At 45.3% G+C, this 17,682-nt stretch overlaps 1 protein-coding gene across 4 annotated transcripts in view; it reads left to right on the top strand.

Moving 5' to 3' along the window:
• Positions 1-12,578, top strand: part of LOC147420665 (uncharacterized) — a 29,954-nt gene extending 17,376 nt beyond the window's left edge. For 2 of the 4 annotated variants that reach the window (XM_086504271.1, XM_086504269.1), the window contains exon 2: positions 11,903-12,578. In XM_086504271.1, coding sequence (XP_086360397.1) covers positions 11,973-12,323 — 351 coding nt within the window. In that variant the 5' untranslated portion in view covers positions 11,903-11,972 and the 3' untranslated portion in view covers positions 12,324-12,578. Of the gene's footprint in view, positions 1-11,586; positions 11,782-11,902 lie in introns of all 4 variants that reach the window. The other 2 variants (XM_086504270.1, XM_086504268.1) reach the window with 2 other exon arrangements.
• Positions 12,579-17,682: the final 5,104 nt, after the last annotated feature.

Genomic DNA, 17,682 nt, shown 5'->3' with positions numbered 1-17,682 from the left:
GAGGCCCAGTTAAGGTGGTCACCTCTTACGTCTACTTGGGAGTCACCTTCACTAGCAAACAGGGACCCTTCTCCATGGCACAGGCCGCCACTGACAGACTCACCCAAGGATATGCAGCTTTGGCCATGTTAGAGCGGAGATGTCATCAGGCACACTTTCAGGAGCCCGGCACGAAGGGCTGACTATTTGATACATTAGTCAACCCAGCCTTGATGTACGCAGCAGCAATGTGGGCACCCGGATTGACAAATAGGCAGTGGGCGCGGATCGAGAGACCACACATATATATGATCTCCTGTTTGTTTCGAGGCAAGCACACAATGCCACAGGACATCATCAGGGCAGAGCTTGCTCCCCCCCCCCCCGGTAGTGGGGGCACTCTTTCAGATGATGTGCTTTATTTAGAGGGTGAGAGAGCTCCCGGCCGACAAACTAACACGGCGAGCATTGAGTCAGCCATACAGATAGCAGAATTTGGATATGACAGAGCTTGGTACACACAGGTTAAAGCATGGTTCGGAGCACATGGCCTTGATCTTGAAAGCCTGCCACCTTTCCAGTATGACCCCGACTCACCCCGGGTTCATTTCTGATGCAATGAGAGAAACATAGTGCTTCAGCAAGATCTCTGGCAGCTATATATCAGATAGACTTGGATCACATCTCCCCTTGAGCGAAAGATGTCACACTACAAGGACGGGTTCAGACAGCGACCACGCTATATGGACATCTACATACCACACAACTCACGAGTGGCGATTGGTCAGCTCAGAGTATCAGTACTAATCGAGGTGGGACGCGCTCATGACATTCCCAAAGAGGAGAGAGTCTGTCGAGTATGCATAGAGGAGGTGGAGAGTGAGGAGCACTTTGTTTGCAGATGCAGAGCTTATGATGATATCAGAGGCAGATACAAGTCACTTTTCAGAGGGCAACCTACCTTCCGCAAGATCATGCACTCTCGAGATCTGAGACAGTTGGGGCGCTACCTTCTGGAGATCAAAGGCACAAAGATACACTTCTACAGCCACCTACAGAGACACGGAGGGAGGGCGGGGGGGGGGGGGGGGGGGGGGGGGGGGGGGGGGGGGGAGCAGATTGCCATAGCTTACAAATTTTTTCTAGAGAACCCCCCCCCCCCCCCCCCCCCCCCGCAGATCCACCAAGAGGAGTGACTCTCCAGCAGGCTGAGACAAGCGGAGCCCCACGACTCCACCGCAGACAGATTCAGGAGGTCCAGATGCGAGCTGCCGAGGAGAGAATAGCCTAGATGATGGCTCACCTAGCTGCGTTCATCCGAGCAGCCCTTGCTCACGATCCTCCCATGTACCACATTTTACACTCTCCTATTGGCACAGAATGGAGCTAGCTAGCTTGATGCATTTGCATGGTTGTACTACCTAAGCATATAGACATGCACATACCCCTAGTACTAGAGATCCATCCATCCCCCCTCCCCCCAGATCCCATCACAAACCAAGGTTTTTCTCCTTATCCTTATTTTGTACCAATTTGTATTGTTTTGTCTTTTCTGATAGATCGGGACATACACACACATGTATATTTGATTTGTCTCATAGGCTGACTTCGGCCTCACATAGACGTTAAAAATTTCTCTGTAAGGTGCAGCGGAATGAATGTTGTATTTTCTCAAGATTAGTGATCTTTATTGCTCAAGGTTCCTTTTAGTTCTTAGGGAAAGAGAGAGCTTTCCGTCTTATGGAGAGTGCTATGATCACGAACAAAGTGTGTGGATATTGTGCGTGCAAGTGAATGAGACTGAGAGAAGGAGAGAGAAGAGATACGACACCCGAGAGGTTGTAAAACCCTCCTCCGAAGGCCCCACTCTTGTCGGTGAGAGTGGTCTACTTTGATTGCACAAAAGTGTACAATGCGAATGCAATGGACTGATGCAATGGGACTATGCCGATGATGACGACGGTGATGACGACGACGACTTGATGGCTGAAATCTGAGATCTTCTAATCGCTGAATTTCGGGACTGTTTCGGTGGCTGAAAATGACTGTTTTGGCTGCGTTTTTATGGCTGAAAATGGGGGAGCATCTGCAACCGATCTGGGGGAGTTCTGCTTTTGTGTCTAAGGCTGAATTCCTGCGTTTTGTCACTGCTGAAACTGCAGGTATGCTAGCGTTAGTGTTGAGGCTGAAAACGCTGGAAAGGGCTGAGGTCTTGCTGGCGTTTTTGCAAGAAAAACGCTGGCTGAAGGTGTAGCGTTTTTGTAATGAAAACGCTGGGCTGAATGGTGCTGTGGGAAGACGCCAGGCAATGCAACTTGATGGCGATGCTGAATGCTGTGGGGGAAATGCCAGATATGGGGTGAAGGTGGCGATGGTACTGCTTGGAAAACGCTAGGGGAAGCTGAGGGGGGGTACTGCTGAGAAGTTGCCTGTTGAGCGGGAAGCTCCTGTTGCCTCTTCTGCCAGAAAGTGCTAACTTGGGTTTGCTTATATATTAACTTGTCAAAAATGCCCTACCTACTTTTGTTGGAAAGTCACTTAAAAATAATAAGTGAAAATACCAATAAATAGGAAAATAGGCTAAATGCACTGGAAAATTCCCCTAACTGATGCTAATGGATTCCGATGGGAATTCCGATGATCATGCTGTGTGCAACCGGAGGATATACATCTATGCTAAGTGATTGGGCATGCACGGTCTACGAATAGATTCACAAAAGTGCCAGATCACTGCTAATCTAGACTTGATTGAACTGACTGAACCCTGCAGTGGTGTAGCTTGTCCACGGACACATAGGGTGGGGATGTGTCACGTGACACTCTCTCTCTCTCTCTCTCTCTCTCTCTCTCTCTCTCTCTCTCTCTCTCTCTCTCTCTCTCTGTGTGTGTGTGTGTGTGTGTGTGTGTGTGTGTGTGTGTTCAGTTGTTTTGAAGTTCTAGAAGTCTGTTCCAGTCTGTTCTTTTTAGTTGGCATTGGTGCCATCCCATTAATGTGGTATTAGAGCTTGTGTGCTTTTTTGAAAGCAAACTGGTCCCTTCAAGAACAGAGAGAGCAAGATGGCGCTTCTAAATTCTATAGAGTACCTATAGTTCCTCCTCGAGATGTGCTGGGCATCAGTCAAATGGTACAAATCGAAGTAGTCCGTCCAGCCAAGAGTCAATAGGGGTCTCTTCGCACTCCTTCCGCTGCGTAGAAGTCACATAGGAAGTGCTCAGAGGATTGCTGCTTTCTTTCCCTCACTTCTGCTGATTTTCCCTCCCTATTCCATTGCTGCAGCATACCGTCTTGATGACAACTCCAGCAAGGTGGGGGCCATCTTTCCAACCTGAGGAAGCTTCACGGCAACTTCCACGTGCTAGTCAGGTTACTTCCTGGCAGTGCTGACTGATGATCTCTCGTCAGGGGGCTCTCGAGGCAGCAGTGTCTTGTCGGGGGCATTTCTTTAGGAAGCAGCTGCATGGAGCCTTCCTTGAAGCGCCTGTTTCATGATCTCCATGCTTCTGGGAAGCTGGAAAGGGGGAGCCTCTCAGAAGTGTCATGGGGATTTCCAGCCACCTTCCTTGCATGTTCTTTGTAGCCAGTTGTGGGCAGCTGCTTAAGCAGTTTCCTCTTAAGCTCCAAAAAGTCAATGGGGGAGCTGCCCGTGCAACTTCCTTGTGGTTTCAACTTCCAGGAAACTTCTCTTCTTCCTATTTCAGAGCAGCCGGCCAATCGGATATGCTGTGCATGCCAATTGGCACCAATCGACTGAAAATTGACCAGATGGCTGTCAAATACGCAGGTCTTACCCAGGGTTGGCTGAAACCGGCCTGTACTTTCAAAAAGGGTGGTAGACCTTAGACTTAAACCTTATTTGCTTTCACCCATTTAATTTGTTGCCCACTTTACTTGTACTTTCAAGACACAACAAAGGGGAAAGGGATATAGGCTGCTAGAATGCACCTGTATGAGAAGACCGACACCAGATTGGCCCCTAACTTAGGCGCCCCTTTCGGTATTTCTTTATTGTTGAAAAGAGGGATAAACGCTCTGGTTCCCTACAAGCTGTCCCGCACAAGCTTGGCTGAATTTCAACTTTTCCGGCCCGATTTCGGCAGCATAACTGTACTAGGACCCTTTACAGTCAGTATTCCCATGCATTGAGTGACTTTCCCGACGCATACGGGCACTTTGCAAAACCTGGCGAGAATTTGCAACACGCTGAATTCTCTGTTTTCAGCCCCGAAAATGCGCCAGATCACCTGTATAGCGGTCCCCTCGCGTCCCCGAACCTCCTGGGGGTATAATGGTCTGTTTAGGGCCAAAACCCTAAAACTGCAAAAATACACAGCAGGCTGTAATTCACTGTTTCGGGCTCCGTTTTGCGTGCCGGTCGCATCCGTAGCAAGCCCTCGAGCTCCCGCACCTGTAGGGCTACTTGCTCTTTGAATCGGACAAGATTTCTGACGTGAAACCTCTCCAAATTCACCTGTACCTGCGGGGGATTAGCCGCTAGCTAATCCAGTACCTGTGCAAGAGGCTCTTGCCTCCGCAATCGCACATGAACCCACATAACTGTACATTGGTCAAATGAAAAGCCCACTAGTGGGGCATAACATACTGCCATAGGGGAGAGAGAGAGCAGTGCGTAGCGTGCAGTCCTGGCACCGCACTGTACATAAGAGGGAAAGGAAGCATTCCATTGAAGCTCTCAACCTGTGACAGCATGAAAATGAGCCTTCTCCTCTCTAAAATCAGCGCCCCCTTCTCTTGCATGAGGAAACTGCACAGAAATGTGCCACATGGCACATTTACAAGCCATTTCCCGTTTCGGGGTTGCCGCCTTAAAATCTCATGATCGGTTGCCCCGTTGACTTTGCGGCAGAGTTGTAAAATGTTCCCCTAGTCATACCGGAGGTAATGACGCGAACACATTTTCAGGTCCCAAAATAGCAGTTCCCTAAGTTTTAGGAGATGCTGCCATTGTATCTTTCTAGGTCATCTGACCCCCTTTGTACATTGAGCCACACCCAGAACTGAAATGTAGCCTCCGTAGCAAAGGATTCCACTTTGGCTAGTCAATGACCCCACTTTGGCTAACCATAGTCCTTGTCCAACCTTAGTGCTCTCTTACCCTCAGTCCTGGACTCCCTCTGAACAGTTCCACTCTAGCTATGCAATGCAGGGCAGTTGGATTTCCCGAGGGGTGTTTCCAAAAAGTGAAAGTAAATAAATAATAAGAAAGAAATCAATAAAAAGGATAGATAGTAGTCACACGCTGGTGACATACCCCCCTCTTGAAATCTCAAACGTCCTCGTTTGCATCTATGTCGTACATGCTCACAGTCAACACTAATGTATTCAACACCTGTCGACACATGTACGACACATACATGCTCATTGTCAACCCTGGTGTATTCAACACCTTGTCGACACATGTATTGCCTGCATGTGAATCCTGTCCCAATGACATAGTGGTAGCTTCTCACTGTGCCATTGCTTTGAGTCATTAACTTTCCAATGACAAAATGGTAGCTTCACATTTTGCCACTGTCTTTTAGAACACGTTGGATCTAGTAACACTTTCGAGCATACCCAAACCGACAGTTTAAGAATACAGTTACACATGTACCCTTTAATAGAAGCAATTACTGTATCCTTGACAAACTGACAAGAAATACTCACTTCTATAGCACTAACCAAAGTTTTGGACTTTCCATAAGAGCAATTGCCAAATTGACAATCTGTACAGCTCTAACATTCATGTAACATGTATTTGATTTGAGCCGACTTTAAATACCATGTACATCATTTGTTTCAGAAGCCATTGTCACACTGACAATCCATGTAGCTTTGAAACTCAAGGGGTCAAGGTAGGTTGCAAATCGAAGGCTTCAAGGTAAAGTGATAACACAGTTGGTGACTCTGCAAGTTCACCTTCTTCCATCCACTTAGCATCCATTGGTGGATAGTTTCTGAACTTCACCAAGTAACGCCTAGCAACCTTGCCTTTCACTTTTCTTTCTTTATGTGCCAAAATTTGTTCCGGGACCAAGATTTCGTCAAGTTCCTCAACTTCCGGCTGATCTTCAGCTGGCATATCCTCTGGCACATCACCCACATAGGGTATGAGAAGACTCACATGAAACGCATTGTGAATCTTCCAACTCTCAGGCAATTTCAGCCTATATGCAACATCATTGATTATGTCGCATACTTGAAAAGGCCCATAGTAACGCATGCTGAGCTTTGGAAACAGTCTTTCCTTGCCCTTCATCTTCTTTAACCTTGCCTTTTCAAAGCGTAGAAGCACCCAATCACCAAGTGAAAATACCACTTCACGACGGTGACGATCAGCTGCTTTCTTTTGCTTTGCCTGAGTCTTTTCCAAGGCCACTTTGACCTTCTTGTACATTTCATCCATGTCCTGAACATACTTATCTGCTTCAGACATTGTGCACCGTCTTCAAATCTGGCCATGACATGATCGCTTCAACTTTTGCAAGATCCATTCTGACACCATCCTTTGAGACAATGTGTCCCAAAAAATGAATCTCTTCCATAAAAAATTCACTTTTCTTTGCATTGATGAGCAACCTATGGCTGCGTAGCTCTTTGAACACAATGGCCAAGTGATGCCTATGCTCCTCTTCATTCTTTGAGTAGACTATCATGTCATCAAAGAATGTACCAACAAACTGCTGGTGTGGACGGAAAATTCTGTCCATCATCCTATTGAACGTAGCAGGAGCATTTGTGACCAAAGGGCATCACTAAAAATTCGTAAAGGCCAAACGTTGTTCTAAAAGCAGTCTTGTGCACATCCTCTGATCTAATGCGGATCTGATGGTACCCACTCTTTAGATCTATCTTGATGGTATTCTTGTTCATTGCACGGTAGTCGATGCACATACGCCATGAGCCATCCTTTTTCTGCACCAACAACACTGGAGAACAAAATGGAGATGAACTGGGCTGAATCAGCCCCTTTTCTAACAGCTCTTGTACTTGGCTCGTTATCTCTTTCTGCTGAGCCGTACTAACCGTGTACGGAGGCTTATTTGGTGGGCTACTGCCTGACACCAAATCTATCGCATGGTCCTCGGGTCTCTCTGACGGTAATGAATCGGAAAAAACAGTCACTATACTGTTGTAAAAACATTAACCTTTCCTTATCTAACACAGATAAATTTGATTCATCACAATTGACACTTCACGTGCAAAAACCAAGTACGCAGAAAGATGCTTTTTCATTACAGAAGTAATAGCAAAAGCTGATACAGTGGGAATAGACTCCCCTTTAAGCTTTACATCCAGAATGTGAGTCTTTCCCCTGCTCTGTACAGTGATCTTTTTGTTGTAGGCATCCATGATTCCATGTACACGAAATAACCAAGGAATACCTAACAACACATCTCATCCGTCCAGTGGCATGATGTAAAATTCTTCAGCATCTACATAGGACTGGATATGTAGGCGCAACTTTCCGACGATGGGTGTCACAACCTCTGTATGGCCAGGACATGCCAAACCTGCCTCTGCTGTATACCCCATCTCTTCAGGTCTGATTCCCAAATTTGAAGCCAATTCTGGGGAAATGAAATTGGCTTTGGCACCTGGATCAAAGAAGATAAGCATTGTTTGATCCCTGACCTTTCCCCATGCTCTGCAAAGCTCACTTGCATCTGAATTTGGCTTGTCGCCCACCATATCTGGCACTAGACCAGCCATGGGCTTTTCTCCTTTCTTGTCCTCCTTATCTTCAGAATCAGCTGGCCTTTTCTTTGTAGGACAATTGTAAGCAATGTGGCCAGGCTGCTCACAGATAAAGCATTTGTTCTCTGACCTCAGGACCTTCTTTTTCTCTTCAGACTTGCGAGGAAAACGTCTTTTCCATTTCTTTGTTGGTCCCTTTTCTGATTCAGCCGTAGCTTTGTCTTTCCCTGCGTTGCCTGGCTCCTGAGTCGCTTTAGGAATCTCCTTGGGAACGTGCTTCTTCGCTGAATTTTTCTTGACTGATCCTTCCTTGACGCCAGTATTGAATTCATAATCTTCTCCCTTGAGCAAACCATTGCCAGTGTTTGCTACCTCGATGAGCTGCGTCAAAGTAGTGACTTTGGTCTTCGTGCAGTACTTTCTCAATCCTTTGGGTAGGCCACAACAGTATTTTTCAATCTGTTCTGTCAATGGCACAAACCTATAGGAAGTTACTGGAAGTAGAGCTTTCCAAAACTTCTGATTGTAGTCATCCAGATTCTTGCAAGTGGCAGCATTAAGCTGGTGCCATTCTGTCATGACATCTGCTTCAAAGTCATCAGATAACCATGCTGCTGCAAAAATCTGCTTGAAGTAAATCCATGTGGACGGAGCTTGCCCTTGAAGCAATAAAGTTGTCCACCATTGTCCCGCATTCCCTGTCAAGAAAGTGGCTGCCTTGCAGACCTTTGAAGCCTCTATAAAGTTTCCCCCTGCATAGGCCTTGTCAAACTGCTGGAGGAATGAGAGAGCCTTCTTCCTGTCATCAAACCCTGTAAAGGTCGTGAATGTCACACCTTTGCCACCTTCTTTGTACGGAGTTGGCCTCTCTAGCGGCGTTAAGTTGTCATATGGTAGTGACTGAAACATGGGAACACTGTTAGGATTCATCTGTGTTCCTTGACCGCTATTAAGTTGACCTGGAAATGCCATATTTGGCTGTTGATTTAATATTCCAGCCATACCAAAATTTGCCTGTGGTATCCCAAATTGGCCCTGAGTGCTTTGAAACCCTGGTAGCATGCCCGTGACACCATACATGGGGTTAGGCATCATTGTTTGAGCACCCCTGAATACTGTTCCTGGCGTGTAAAACTGATTTCCAGGTGCATGACCAGCCATGCTCTGGAATACCAATCCACCTCCAAAATAGCCAGGGTGTACTGAAGGTGGTGGAAAGACTTGTTGGATAGCCTGTAGGTTGCTTCCCTGCCCATTAGAACCAGTTATAGGCTACTGAAAGGTGGCTGGCTGAACTGGTACAGCTTGAAAGACTGGCATTTCAGCCACCTGTTCTTGCACCTTAGGCACAAGTTGTGGAGACTGCATATTCTCCGTCAAGTGTACAGGTGTTTCCATTGACTCTGCAGTATGAATCACCAGTGCTTGAGCCTTAACAGGCTTTTGAATATGATCCAGTGACCCAACTTGCTGAGACGGAAGAGGAGGTTGCAGAAAGGTTAAAAACCTCGGGTTCTGCATTACTTGTGTGAACATAGCCACAACAGTAGTCAACTGGGTCCTGAATATATCATCATCCGTCTGTGGTGGTCTTGAAGACTCACCCACTTCATGTGTCTGTCGACCCTGTGAAGAGGAAACCTCTTCAGTCACATCATCTGGTCTATCAGCCATAATTGCAATTCCCTGTGTCTGGTCTATGATCCCCTGTGTCTTCAAGCCCAAACTGACCAAGGCTCACTTCTATGGGAAAAAGTGATTTAATCCAGGCGATGGAACCATGAAACCGGCCTATACTTTCAAAAAGGGCGGTAGACCTTAAACTTAAACCTTATTTGCTTTCACCCATTTAATTTGTCGCCCACTTTATCTGTACTTTCAAGACACAACAAAGGGGAAAGGGATATAGGCTGCTAGAATGCACCTGTATGAGAAGACCGACACCAGATTGGCCCCTAACTTAGGCGCCCCTTTCGGTATTTCTTTATTGTTTAAAAGAGGGAATAAACGTTGTGGTTCCCTACAAGCTGCCCCGCACAAGCTTGGCTGAATTTCAACTGTTCTGGCCCGATTTCGGCAGCGTAACTGTACTAGGACCCTTCACAGTTAGTATTCCCACGCATTGAGTGACTTTCCCGACGCACACGGGCACTTTGCAAAACCTGGCGAGAATCTGCAGCACGCTGAATTCTCTGTTTTCAGCCCCGAAAATGCGCCAGATCAGCTGTACAGCGGTCCCCTCGCATCCCCGAACCTCCTGGGGGTATTAGGGTCCGTTTAGGGCCAAAACCCTAAACCTGCAAAAATACACAGCAGGCTGTAATTCACTGTTTGGGGCTCCGTTTTGCGTGCCGGTCGCATCCGTAGCAAGCCCTCGAGCTCCCGCACCTGTAGGGCTACTTGCCCTTTGAATTGGACGAGATTTTTGACGTGAAACCTCTCCGAATTCACCTGTACCTGCGGGGGATTAGCCGCTAGCTAATCCAGTACCTGTGCAAGAGGCTCTTGCCTCCGCAATCGCGCATGAACCCACATAACTGTACATTGGTCAAATGAAAAGCCCACTAGTGGGGCATAACATACTGCCATAGGGGAGAGAGAGAGCAGTGCGTAGCTTGCAGTCCTGGCACCGCACTGTACATAAGAGGGAAAGGAAGCATTCCATTGAAGCTCTCAACCTATGAAACAGCATGAAAATGAGCCTTCTCCTCTCTAAAATCAGCGCCCCCTTCTCTTGCATGAGGAAACTGCACAGAAATGTGCCACATGGCACATTTACAAGCCATTTCCCGTTTCGGGGTTGCCGCCTAAAAATCTCCTGACCGGTTGCCCAGTTGACTTCGCGGCAGTGTTGTAAAATGTTCCCCTAGTCATACCGGAGGTAATGACGCGAACACATTTTCAGGTCCCAAAATAGCAGTTCCCTAAATTTTAGGAGATCTGCCATTGTATCTTTCTAGGTCATCTGACCCCCTTTGTACACTGCAGCCACACCTAGAAGTGAAATGTAGCCTTTGTAGCAAAGGATTCCACTTTGGCTAGTCAATGACCCCACTTTGGCTAACCATAGTCCTTGTCCAACCTTAGTGCTCTCTTGCCCTCAGGCCTGGACTCCCTCTGAACAGTTCCACACTAGCTATGCAATGCAGGGCAGTTAGATTTCCCGAGGGGCGTTTCCAAAAAGTGCAAGTAAATAAATAATAAGAAAGAAATCAATAAAAAGGATAGATAGTAGTCACACGCTGGTGACATTGGCACATCCGAATGTCCTTTGCTAGTACAGGCCGAGCTTCTGAGGTTAGTACGGTACAAAATCGATTAAGCCAAAGCTAGTACGACACATACGATGAAAGAAAGAGAGTCTAGAAAAGAGCTTAGGATACCAAAGTTGAAAGGGCTCAAAGACCATCTTTGGAGCACAAGAGGCTTGAACTTTGGCCCCACACCCTTGAGCCTTGGGCCTTGGCCGTGGGCCAAAATTTGCCCAAAACGACAGCTGGTCAGTTAATGGTCAAACTGATCAGACGCCTAACATACTAGTTCATACAGGACTAGATGGGCTGGATGTAGGGGTGCACCGTTGGATGTGGGCAACGCCCTTGCAGACTCAACAAATGTCAGCCAAACAAGGGCATTCCTTGTGCCAGGTGGCACTTCCTTCTTGGCGAGATTATGTGTTGCTTCTTCCTAGACCACCTCCACAAACTCGTTCTCTAACACCTTCATACCTTGCCTTGTTCAAGTTGGGGATACCCTGTAATTATCACATTTCAAGTGCCAGCTGTGATCATGAATCAACTGGACTTGGTAACCCATGACTCTTGCACATAAATTGAGTGGCTATTCTCATTTTTATTCAGATAACAACAATGAGGATAATTTACTAATCATTTTCCTTGCTGTGCCTAAAGATTCTTGTCAGTGTACATGAAGGTTACACTCAATGTACATCATTAGGGATGTCTGAGTGGTCTATCAGCATTATGCTTGATGAAAAGCAGAAGATTATGAAAGGCCAATCTAAGCTGGGGACTCAGAAATTTGTGGAAATTGTTTTACTGAAATGGGCGAAGCGTTAATTGCTGTGCGTACATGTGAACCACGATGTATGAACCCTGATATCCACTTTTGTATGCTCACTAGATGTTGATTTTTTATCATTTCGAGGAATAATACTAGATGAGAGTGTGATTGCAGAGAAGGGCTTCACCTTTTCCAATTTTACAGGTTATTTATAATCTGAAGGGTTGTGGTGAAGTGTCTGTTGCTTGGGGCATGTGCAGCCACTAAGAGAAATATGGCAACCTTACAACCCATATGGATGATGGGGAGTGGACCAAGGACCCACCCTGGTGGGGTGCCAGACAAGGAATGGAGGCAGATGGAGAGGAAAAAACTACTAGCCATTAAGAGGGAGTTCCAGCAACAGCACCAGCAAGAAATGAGTGAGAGACGCGCTATGTTCAGGGCCCTTACAGAAAGATTGAAGCAGGATGATGGGAGTCCACCTAAGGAGCAAGATTTAGGAATGTTCGAAACTCAAGATGGCACGCCTTCACAAAGATTCTTTCCTCCACATGCAGTATACAGTACCCGGATGTACAAGAAACTAGGTACTTTTGCTCGTGAGCATTCAACAACTGACTGACGATCTAAATAAAGTTGTATACATGTTTCACAGGATTGTCCTACTCCTGTGCTATGAATTCAAGTAATGAGGAAGTAGTGGTACCTTAGAAAGGGACAGTGGGAATCTTGTTAATCCATTCATGTGCGCCACTAATTATGACGAGGCATTTGGCTACCTAAAGAGAATCAGCATTCCGTTGTATATACACCGGTCGTTTTGGTTGCTCTGGCTGTAAAAGTATTGTTTCAATTGAGATGTGCATTGTTTTGGGGAGTTTTTGCTATTGCATTGATCACAATTTGTCATTGGTGCATTTTAAGAACAAGTCCATTGTCATTTGTTTGCGGCGATTTGTCACTGCCTGGTTTCAAAGCATTTGGTAGAGCCAACAATAGGTAGCCTGAGTTACAGCTTACCAGATCAAACTTCTCAAATGCATCGACAAGATTGCTTGCTTTTTAGAGCACTGACCAAATACTGTGGCCAGGTATTGCATTTTCTGAAGGGCTTGGAAGCATCTGAGGAATGCCCTTGTCAGAAGTCAGACAGTGAAGACTTGTGGATCTGTTAGCATATTCTCAAGAAGACTCGAGAATATGTACATTTTACAAGAGCATGTCTTTCATGCATATATGCGAGGGTGCTAAGGTTGCCATCATATCCTACTCTTGCCTAGTTACTTCTACTCCTAATGTCAGCTATCTTCTAAGTTATGTTATTCTAAATGAACCTGTACAAACAGGTTAGTGAAGAGTGTACCACAACTCTTCAATGCTACTTCTTGAGGTGTGTATCAACCATTGTATCCGTGCACATAGTCGGATGCATGCAAAACATAAAACGCCTTGCAAAATTACCATCTCACACATCAAACAAAATAAGAGAGATGGGCTTTTCACCCCCAAGAAATCCTATGTCGAGATACAGGCTTTTCACTCCCAAGATATCCTACTCCAAACACTGTTTGCTCAACCACAAAGGCTCCAATGATTTGTGTGTGTCATAGCATAGCTATGACCATGGATGTCACACCAAGATCTTGGGCTTTTCACTCCCAAGATATCCTACTCCAAACACTGTTTGCTCAACCAAAAAGGCTCCAATGATTTGTGTGTGTCATAGCATAGCTATGACCATGGATGTCACACCACCTTAATATGTCGTCTTGAGCACCTAGCAAGCCTTTTCCTTTAGAGGAGTTAACACTGTTTCTTTATTGGAGAAAAGTGTGATGTAGCACTGCTCTCTTGCAGACATAAGGTGTCACATGTTGCTCCACTTTTGCACAATCAAAGGATAATATTGTTTTCTCTCTCTCTCTCTCTCTCTCTCTCTCTCTCTCTCTCTCTCTCGCACAACTTTGGTGTGTGTGTAGATAGAGAGACGAGGGAATGTTGCTTGTAAAGTAGGTGATGGAGAGGAATTTAACGGCTACAGGTTTTGTGATACGATCCCACTCAAGCTTATGCAAAAAGAAAAAAATCATGATGTTTTTGGCAAACATAAAGATCATGGTCTTGCAACTCCTAAATACAAGGGAAAATGTTCATATTACTAGCTTTATAGCTTGAAAGTAAAATGTCTCCTCAATAGTATTACATTGACTTTATGTTTTGTGTGAGTAAATTCTAAATCACATTAATCTCCATAGTGCATAGCCGGACACTCACCTTGTGTAGCCTTATCCCTCTATTATTCCAGCAATGTGTACTATGACTTTACCAAGGCTCCTAGCTCTCAAATGGAGCAACACCAATGCCACTGGTTAAGGCTACAAGAAACAAAGAAGAGGCTAATTGACATGAACAAAAGCCCACTCTGATAAGTCTTTGTATAAAAGGTTCAATTGCATGGATATTACTTAAATTGAGAGATCCCAAACCCGTCAAGGTTGGGAGCCACAGGGCATTAGATTTGCGCCCTCCATTTGATGCACTTTATTTTGCAGAACCAAGCTTTGCAACTCCTCGATGTGTGACACATCAACATGCGAAAGTTAGTTTCGCCTTATCCAATGATTGCATGGCAGGTCAACAATGAGAATTTCAACTAGCGTGCTACACCCCAGCACACAAAATTTTCAAGGGGTGCATGCAATCACTGCGCGATAGATCAACAGTTGAAATATCACCTTAGCACATTAGGAAAAATATGAACCCTCTAGGGGCCCTTTGGGATTAAGGTTAATTAGAGGCCAGCCAATGAGAAGAGGGTGGTGGACACACTCTATGCCTTCAAAAATGTAGGGGGACAAAGTAGTCTTACACTTCTTAATGGGCTCTTACCTAATGAGAAGGGACGGGGGGTGGGTCATATGGAAACTCCAATTTGCCTCTTTTTTTATCTGGTTTTGAAAACATCCCAAAATTTTGAAATTTTTCAAAAACTAAAATCTTATCTTCTTAAAACCTCCCTAAATCTATTTTATGGTCAAAAAAACATTTTTTGTCCTCAAAAAGTCAAAACGTGCACACAAAAACCCTAAAATTCAAAACTACAAAAAAATCTTTTTTAACTATCCAGAAGCCCCCCAAAAGTAGTCCTTAGGCAAAAAGTGATATTTTTCTCTTTAGAACCCCTTTTCCAACCCCTCCTTGGTTGCAACTATCACACTCATCCTCTACTCCAACAATCTCTCTCTACACCATCTCCATTGTTGCAGCAAGGAAGCTCCTCTTTTCTCCCCTACCACCTTCCATTACCACACCAAGCAAGGGTTATCCACCTTCTCCTCCCATTGCCACACCGAGCAAGAGTTAACCACCTTCTTCTATCACTTTATCCCACCTACATTGTAGCAACAAACAAGATCTTGCTCCTCCTCCTAATTTTCTTTGCTCAACCATGGCCAACTCTACTTCGCAAAGACGGCCAAAGGATGAGGTCATAGCACTTGCATGCCACAACACTAGAGGTATAGATGATGAGTGGGTGCCACAAGAGTTCATCAAAGGTGCTTGGATATAAATGGCCCTCATCGTGTGCGGAATCATGTAAACTTGGATCATCATTGGAAAAGAAAGCTCCTTGGCTTCAAGAACCGCAAAGACAAGGGGACCGTAGCCATTGTGCAACATGTTTTCTCAATGTCAAGCATGCAATTGTAACAATCACCTCGATTTCCAACACATTGTAAGTACATGTTTTGAGAATACAAAGCTAAGTGTGAAATCAGAGTGTAATGTTATTATAGACTCATACTTAAGATTTGCTATGCATTTATAGTCATATTTTCATCCACGTTGGTGGAGGAGCAGCCACTACATAGTCTCTCCAGCACATTCAATGCTATACATGCGGATATTGGAGCAACAATGTTCGCACATCTTTGCCCAACCAAACTAGTTCAAAGAAGGATTTTCTTCTATTCTCACTCCTATATTGTGTCTACTTCTACACAAGAGTTTGGAACGCTTGAACTCATCAAAGTAACTTCCTTATTAAGTATGGAGTGGCCGGTGCCAGATTTGTGGTCAGTAGCATCTTTCAAGCAAAAGATGATAATAGATGTCCAAAACTCTTTGAAATTCTCTAAAGCTTTTAGGTCTGTGGGCTTGAGTTGGTGTTTGCCTATTCATTGTTTTATGCACATTTTTAAAGAGTTTGGATTTGTGGAGACTACCACAATGCTTGTATGTAAAGATGTGTATTATGATGAATTCGGAAGGCTTTTAGAAGAGGGCTGGGGTTTTGTGGCGGGTATGCACAATGGAAACCGGTACCGTTGTAAGGTTGGAGCTTCAGGTATTGAAATGCGCTATTTGAAATCTCGCATCTCCTTGTACATACAATTTCACTATGATCGTTGGATGTGCAAGCTTGGAGTGTGGGCTCCCTTACAGAGTGTAAATGGAGCTATTGCAAACTTTGACATTGCAGTGAAGATACCCAACGATGCTTTGGAGGCAGTCCAAGTGAACAAGCATTGGACTCTCAGTAATGTGCGAGAACATTTGGTAATTATGGGTTTTGAGGCCCTTCAACAAGCACAATTTCGTTTACAAAGTCACAAGGTGAGAATCCTTCCACCACATTTTCAATACATCATAGTTTGTCGATCATTGGATGCTTATTGTAATGAATGTCCGCAAATTGGAAAGAGAATGGAAGACAAATTGAAGGTCGAGGAGGACTGGGGGATGGATGGAACTATGCTATCGCTCTTATAACTTGTAACTCTTGCAATTTTGAAAACGATCATCATGATTTGCTTCGGCAAATCATGTCTTTGAATATAATTTTTTGCATTGAGTTGAGAGATCATTTTTTGGTGAAAGTGCCTCTTTTTTTTTTAATGTCTTTAAAAAAGGGACCATTATAAAAGGAGGGCCGCATAACTCATTCACTATTTTCACTTTTGTAACTCTTGAGCTCCTCCACTCTCTATCTACACCCCAGGCTAGACATGGACGCTTCCACAGCCTCTGCATCTGCACCCACATCCACCCCTATGTCATGCTTCATCCTCTTCCTCAAGGACACCAAATACAAAGGGAAGTTGGACCTCCACACCTTTTTTACTCGTCTCCTTGACCTTGACGCCACAATTGCCCTTCACGTGGATGCATTTGCCGAAATTTTTGCGTTCATGGAGGAGCACATCATAAAATATTCCGTATCTATCTCCCACATGCAGGGATCTGGGTGCCTTGCGATCTTTTACGCTACATGCATAAAGGTGATCGCCCATTCTCCAAGCGATTACGACGATTCCAAGAAATTGCCACCGACGCATGCCATTTCTTGGACGAGCAAGCCCAAGGGGTGTCAGCGCTCAAGAAGCGCAAGTTGGGGGTGGAGTACCTTTCTTGGCTAGCAACATTTATCTTCTTGGTGAGCGAACAACCTAATTTGGAGGAGCTCCGCTTACCACACCTTCAGGTTGGATCCTTTATCAAGGACACCAAGGAGTAGGAGGTTATCCCCATGAACCTTGCAGCGGAAGGAAAGACACTTCGGCTCGAGTATCCCAGGGGGCTCGAGGAAGTGGTTGAGAAATCCATCATTGTGGCTGGCCCTAGTGACACTCCAGTGCCACTACCATTGACGGATGTGGCTATCCCAAAGGTAGAAATTAGCCGCTTCTCCTCAGTGGTAGTGGATGGGGAGGAGTATGAGTTTATACATGATTTGGAGAAAGCATTTGGCATGCGCATGGATGAATTCTTGAGTGTGCTATGCAACATCACCAAATGTCCCTTAGACAATATGCCAGATGCCCTAGAAAGCAATCTCTTACCAGTTGGGGACTCTGTTGTTGACACTATTGCAGTTGTATGTGCGGAGGTCCTGGCAGCAGAGCAGTTGCCCGTTGGCTGAGAAAGAATTCCAAGCCACACAAGCCAAGGTTGAGGCCGCTAGGATGCCTATGTCATTA

This window comes from Adiantum capillus-veneris, chromosome 28 (genome assembly GCF_014529385.1).
Source record: "Adiantum capillus-veneris isolate H3 chromosome 28, ASM1452938v2, whole genome shotgun sequence".
Taxonomy (NCBI): Eukaryota; Viridiplantae; Streptophyta; class Polypodiopsida; order Polypodiales; family Pteridaceae; genus Adiantum; species Adiantum capillus-veneris.
The sequence above is the reverse complement of the archived record's forward strand: the minus strand, read 5'-3'. Positions and strand labels throughout refer to the sequence as shown.